This window comes from Centropristis striata, chromosome 13 (genome assembly GCF_030273125.1).
Source record: "Centropristis striata isolate RG_2023a ecotype Rhode Island chromosome 13, C.striata_1.0, whole genome shotgun sequence".
Taxonomy (NCBI): Eukaryota; Metazoa; Chordata; class Actinopteri; order Perciformes; family Serranidae; genus Centropristis; species Centropristis striata.
This window is the reverse complement of record NC_081529.1, coordinates 18085877-18092773: the sequence shown is the minus strand read 5'-3', so window position 1 is coordinate 18092773 and position 6897 is coordinate 18085877. Positions and strand designations below refer to the sequence as shown.

Below are 6897 nucleotides of genomic sequence, written 5' to 3'. Positions count from 1 at the left end.
TCTAATCAGAAAAATACTGAGGGATTTAAAAACATCTTTCAAACACAGTGTCCCTTACACTCAAATCTGCAGCGTGTCAAACCTTTCCGGTGAAAAGTGAGGCACAACATGTGACCTTCACAGTGATATATAAGGTATTTTTACTTAAAGCTTCTCAGAAGAGCTATCTTTATTACAGTGAAGTGCTGAATGCCAGTAGTGGTTTAATCATCATTATTTCCGTCATATTTTCATGGTCAGAGCGTGGTTCATTATTTTCCATGAGCTCTGAGTTGTAAAAGGTCAGCGGTGACGCTTCCTGACAAGCAAATGTACAGTAGCCTATGAAGAGAGAGCTGGAAACAAACCAAACCTGCACAGCTCCTCACATGTTGATTGGGGTGACGGGTTAACATGTTAACGTGTTGTTCCCGCACTGCCACTTCAACATTATCCTAATAATATCCTCCTCATGCACTCATTATAATTAACGACAGCTCAGCCTTGTCAGGCAGTCCAACTTGTGGGCTCATAACCGTACATGACTTCCTCTCTCAGAAGAATGTACCATGATTATTGCACGTCATTCCATCGGTGAAGAGAAGCACCGTAATGAGCAGCGTCCATGTGTCCACAACAGATTTTTGGCCACATGGACGCTGCTACATGCTAACTCTTTAGCATATGCTCAGTGGTAGTGGGCGACTCATAGTGCCTCCGAAGTGAGAAAATGAGAACTTTAAGTGGTTCTGAGGCAAGGTGGTGAGTAATTTAAACTGACATTCAGCCAAGTCAGAGAGAAGAGACTTTAGTGTAAGAAAATGACAAAACTTACACAGGAGAACCAGAGAAACTGCTCAATGGTTTCTCTTATTTGAATCAGCCCATAAAGAGACAATTGGCTTTTACATTGTGGTCATTATTATATTGTAGTGATTTTTCAGATCCTGCGGGCACCCAATTATGTGAAGCAAAACTTCAATATCAATGTTTAATTGTTTAATGTTTGCTTTGTGCAGTTTAAAGTCAGGGTGTGATGGTTTTGCATAGGAATGGGCGTTTGGAAAAAACCTGCCAACTCAATTATCTATAACGTTAACAATTAATCGATTAATCGCTGCATGCATACATGGGCAAAATAATATATATATCTATATATATATATATATATACACACACACACAGTACTATGCAAAAGCCTGTTTTCATAACGGATGCTTTTATTTTAAAAAAGGACGAAAAGAGACTTCATCCTGTCAGTCGTAAAACTAAATCAAGTGAGATTAAACTGCAAAGATAACGTCAAGGAGTTTAATGCTTTATGTTTTAGCACCGCCGAAGAGGCATGAGGTTAGTTTTCACAGTAATCTTGCATAATGTGTTTTAAACCTAGTAATTCATGCTAGCAAGGTTTGATACAGTAAGCTAATTTTGCTCAAATTAATACTCTTGTATTTCTGTGTGTTTTATAATTGTTATTGCAACTTTCAGTTTGCAAACTGTAGCTTTATCCAACTTAAATCTCTGCTCATTGGCTTATTCAATTACGGCCGCAGAACTGAACGCTCGGCCGTGTTTCAGTTCAGTGAGTACTAATACCAGTGAGATTTAAAATGAAAAAATACACAGACCGATTAAAAATTCCATGTGATCGACCAAGTCATTAACCACCATTAATCGACTAATTATTCCCATCCCTAATGTTTGCATTAATATTAGATATATTTACACTGATGAACTCACTTTTCTGCTTCTGGATGCTATGCGGTTTCTGTGGTTGCAGTCTTGCTAAAAATGTTGTGAGTGACATATCCTTCCTGTCACTACAGTTTCTAGTCAATACATGCGTGGTCCGTGGTAGTTGCTGCTACAAGTAATTAACATTTGTCATGTTAATCGAAGAAATGCCTATAAGAGGTATTTTTCCTGTAAGTCATCTTACAAACTTTAGTAGCTGCCTTGATCTTTTTCTCCATTCTTTTCTGGGAATTTTTCTGTTGCTGTTTTTTTACTACTGGCACAGAAAGATGACGTCCCTCTTGTCATATTCTGACATCCCCGCCTGCAAAGCTCTGATTGACTCGGTTGTTTTCCAACATGGGACACAGGCACAACACCAGATCTGTTTGAATTGGTGGGAAAAAAACCCAAGAGCTGTGTGCACCAATGCAGAGGTCTGGAGCTAGGCTAACTTTAGGCAGGGCTGCTGCTCTAAACTTTTGAGCCACCTGACAGTAGCAAAACAATACACATCTGTAAACCCTGCACACATACATTTTATAGCTGCACAATTTGAAAAAAAAAAAAATACTGCTTGCGATTATTTTCACTGGTATTGCAATTGCAATATGATTCTCAAAATTGGAAGAAATCATCATTTTTGTTATTCTGTTATTTATCTTTGTTATTTTCATTGGTAAATCTATTAAAATGTTCTTGATGTGACTTCTTTTTCTGCGGTAGGACCTGACGCACGACCTATAGTATTTTGACAAATATTTTAGCTTAAAGAAAATATTGCTCCTGCCACAATTTGGATATTGCATGAGATCATGTTGCGTTTCTTGTAAGCATTTGGATTAATTGTGCAGCCCTATTACTCTTCTCTTTTCCTGCTTCAAAAGAAAATATGATATTCAGGCTTCAAACATTTTTGTGAATGTGAATAATGATTAATATGCTTTAATTGCTTTCTGCCATGCACTAAAAACCTAAAGGCAACAATAGCTTAAACTCTTCAGATCCAGGTTGTAGCAGTTACCATGTCAACATGTTAGTAGATATGTAAGTACATAAGTACACTGTATATTTCATATACATGCATAATGTGTTGTGTCTGGAATAGATAGTAAAGTTATTCTAAGCTGTTAAAGTCTAATTATCTAATGAGGTTTATTTATTCATGTTGTTTTTCTCAGATACTTGTGGTTGGGGTCAGGATTTGCTGGTCTGTTGCACATCAGTGTCCAATGTGTTCACGGTGAATAGGCACATGTGTGGATGCATGGGTGTGTTTGTAAGGATTCATCTACCCCAGCTCTCCTAACAAGTGCTGAAATAATAATGAGAACAATGGTTGCTTCTGAGTGGGGCACGAGAGAGACGGAGGGGGCACAGGCAGAAATACAGAAGAAATGGAAGTGAAATTGAACCAAAATGCTGAGCCGGATACAAGGAGAGTTAATATCTGACACCTGGAGTGACACTTTCTGTCGGTTTCTTGTCTGTCTGTCTGTCTGTCTGTCTGTCTGTCTGTCTGTCTGTCAGAAATAGAAATAGTTTGGAAAGTTTTTCTTTCTGGAGAAAGAAAAGACACTGAGGAGCAGGATAAAGCACATAATGGACAGTTCATAGCTTCCTCTGTCCTCTTTGTGTAAAATCCTTCTAAAGCTGCATTTAGGCTCTCTCAATTCACATTTACACGCTTTCAGAGGGCACAAAAGAAGAAGAACATGAGCTCTGGATGCCATACTTAAACGCAGTGCGGGGAAGTTGAGGGCGAGCCTGAATGTTCCTTGATTGCAGCTGGTCACTCTTCAGAGAGATCAGATTAAATGCCGTGATGCCAATATGAGCTCGGCCTCTTGTCAACAAGGTGGATAACTCAGCCTGGCCTCTCATCACCTCTCTATATGAAGCTGCAGTAAATACCACACTGCTTGTACTAAGCACCTAAGTATTAAGTGTGATTGTGCCATGTGACCTTACAGCTTAATTTCAAGTTTCAACTGTGTAAAATGTCAAGTTTGGAGTAACTTCTTTTGCATTCATGAAGATTATCTTTAAATGTAAAAGTGCACTTGTGTGTTACAGCCAATTACATTAGAGTTTGAAATTTAAAAAATAAGTCAATGTTTGTTTTGAGGTTGATATTAAATCAGTGTCAAGTTGAAAGGCAAGTACAATATTGGAGGAAAAACTATTTCATTTAAATGTTGAAGTTGCATGTTAATTAACAGATGACAACGCTTAATATGGTAATTTCAATGTTTTAATTGCATGCTGCAATTTCAAGTATTTTCGTACAAAATAATTCATGCAGCATCAGTGATTTCAAAAGTGCAAAACGGGTCCAAAAATCACTTTACAGATCAATTAGCGAGCATGCCAAACAGGACCAGAACCACTCCATAAAGCTGTGACGGAGTTTGTTGAAAAACGTGCAAGATTTCATCAATTAAAGTGTATTTTTACCAAACGAGACCAAGAAAAATACTTTGTATAGGAATACCCACATGTCCATCACGTCCACATAGTACACTGGCTGACGTGGAAGTATAAGAATTCACAATCATGCGTTTTGACAGTTTTAAAAACATTCATTAACAATCAGTTCAAATTTACAAAAAAAGAAAAAAGTAGCGAAACAAAAAAATGAGGTAACTTGTAAACATTTTCGTCACTTTGTTCAAGTTGGCAACATTAAATTCACTCAAAACAGATCAATAGACAGATCGGCCCACGTGTAAACAATTTCCCGTGTTTTACGCACACACTTTACGCACGGACATTGGTCGCTGGACTACTTTCCTGTATTCGGTTTTCAGAAGGAAATAATGAAGTTTTTGCATATATTTCCTCTCTAAGACACAGAGAGCGTCTTCGAGAAGTACATGCAGATGCAGATCTTGACCTGCAGGAGGAAAACGCGCATCAGATCCTCATACCGGATCTCCGCTCCAGTTCTCCACAGTACCTGCTCTCCATGCTCTAGCTGAGCCCGATCATGACCGTCTCCACGTCTTTGGAGGGTCTCCGGTCCTTTACCAGGAAGTTAATCATGCTCTCCGATTTGATCATCAGGTTGCATCCTAGGAAAAATATACCGAACACAACGGTGAGCGACAACACGCACAGCACCGCGATCTGCACCACACGCATGACGAAGAGTTTGCGCTCGTCTTGCACCAGCACCAGAGACCCTCCGCCGTCGCCGGTCACCACGTTGCCGGTGCCGTTGCCGGAGTATGTCGCCAGAGTTCCAGCGAGGGTCTGACTCCCGTTAAACAGCGCGCCCTGGGTCACGTCGAAGAAGGAGACGTTCATGTTTCCTTGCGAGTTATCAGCAAAAACACACGCGACTCCACAAGGCAGGCACACAGTCTCACCAAAGAACCTGGACTCCAAGTGAAACTTTGCGTCATGTGATTGTTCAGACAAGAATAAGTGAAAGAAAGCCCAGAACAATACGCTTCTTAAAGTCCAGCTCTACAGGCAGCCTCAGTGCGTAATGACCACATCCAAATCACCCGACTGCTGCTGCAGTCAATCCGCGTCGCGTCAGGTGCTGCCAAAACTAAGTTTCTGCAACTCAAAAGTCCAAAGGCTACCTTTCTGACTTGGAGTGAGTATTCTTCGAGAGCGCAAGGTGCAGAACGTGTTTCCTCGGTTGTAATAAGAGACAGTCCCTTTGCGTCTGTGTTCGCCTGCGAGCGCTTCTTTTGTGCCAAGTCTCTGGTGCGTTTTAAAGTGATGATGAGTTCCCCGTGGACCACACCACCACTCCTCACCAGGGGAGGTAGTCAGATGGCCTCAGATAATGCGCTGCTCCTCTGATGTAGAGAAAAGGAGACAGAGAGAGAGAAAAAGAAAACTTTATTTTCACGTCAAAACACATTTCCCCCTTATTTCTAGTGAATTATTGCTTCTGGAGTAAAGGGAGATTTGTTTGTATTATTATCTGCACTTTTTATTCTCCCAGTTTTTTATTTCTATTGTAGTAATTCTTCCTTTTTTTCAAAAAGCAATATGCCTCCTAAAAAGTCATCCAACAGGTGAATGTATTTCAAAGAAGTGGCCCTTCCTGTTACTCTATCTTTTGAAGTACGACCGAGACTAAATGACTTTTAAACATGGATATTTTGAAGTGTGCTCTTTGAAACCCACGGAGCACTCATTTATGCACATCAATAATGCCTGAGAGCCTAGCCAATATTGATTAAGACATACATTAACTTTAAAAGCTTCTCATGAAAGTGTTGAAAATCTTTTTTTTTTTTTTTTAAACCTGAAAACATTCCCTTCAGTTAGAGTCAAAATGAGTTGCAGGTTGTCATCTTCTACTCTGAGATTTATTTATAGAGTTTAATGTCTGTTGCTGAGGGAACTGTCACAGGTTCCCCGAGAGAGAGACAGAGAGAGAGACCAATATAGGCACAGCAAGCTATAACTTAGAGATGAAGACATGAATTAATAATCTATGACTGAACCATGGCAAATATTTATCAGAAATATTGGCTCCCCTGCTCTCACTGCGCCCTAAACACGGTGGCTTTAATGAAACCCCTGAACAGCAGACAGCTCTCTGTTTTTGTCTGAGGTGTTATTCAAATATCACTTTGTCTTTCAGGTGCTGTGTGTATCTGTCGCAGCTGCCTGGGACACAAGGTGGAGACGAAACCCCCGAAACCTGATCTGCAAAGAAATATGAGCCATGGGTAAGCATGATTCACTGCAAATATATCACATGATGTTTCAAATCATTATTGATTCTATTACAATGATGGGGTAATGTGATTCTCCCTCGTCACTCACCTCCTTCTGCATGCAGCTATGTTTTATTTTATGAGCTCTGAACTGTAATACTTAGGGTGGCAGAATGTGGCATTCACCCTGGAGTTACCTTTTGTTATTGATGGTCTTTATTATCATCTGAGGGGTGTCACAATTCTCCAAATCCATGATTCAATCACATTTTTTTTCATTTACATTCTTTCAGCACTGAGGCTATGAAAATGTTAGACTTTGGAGTCTTGATTCAAACTGATCATTGGTTTCATGCCCAGAAAACTTCCATTATAAGTTTCAAATTCTTCTCTAAAATGGAAGGATACATGGTATTTTTGGGGAATGCCTGATTTAACTGATCCTGCTTCTGATTACAATAATTGAAATTAAAGATAATTTTTGAGTGATTAT

General features: G+C 39.7%; 1 protein-coding gene across 1 annotated transcript; it reads right to left on the bottom strand.

Annotated features, from left to right (window-relative positions):
* Positions 1-3957: 3957 nt before the first annotated feature.
* On the bottom strand, positions 3958-5422 carry rprml (reprimo-like). The gene has a single exon (XM_059348433.1). The coding sequence runs from the start codon at positions 5023-5025 to the stop codon at positions 4690-4692; it is 336 nt and encodes a 111-aa protein (XP_059204416.1). The 5' UTR covers positions 5026-5422; the 3' UTR covers positions 3958-4689.
* Between the last annotated feature and the right edge of the window lie 1475 nt (positions 5423-6897).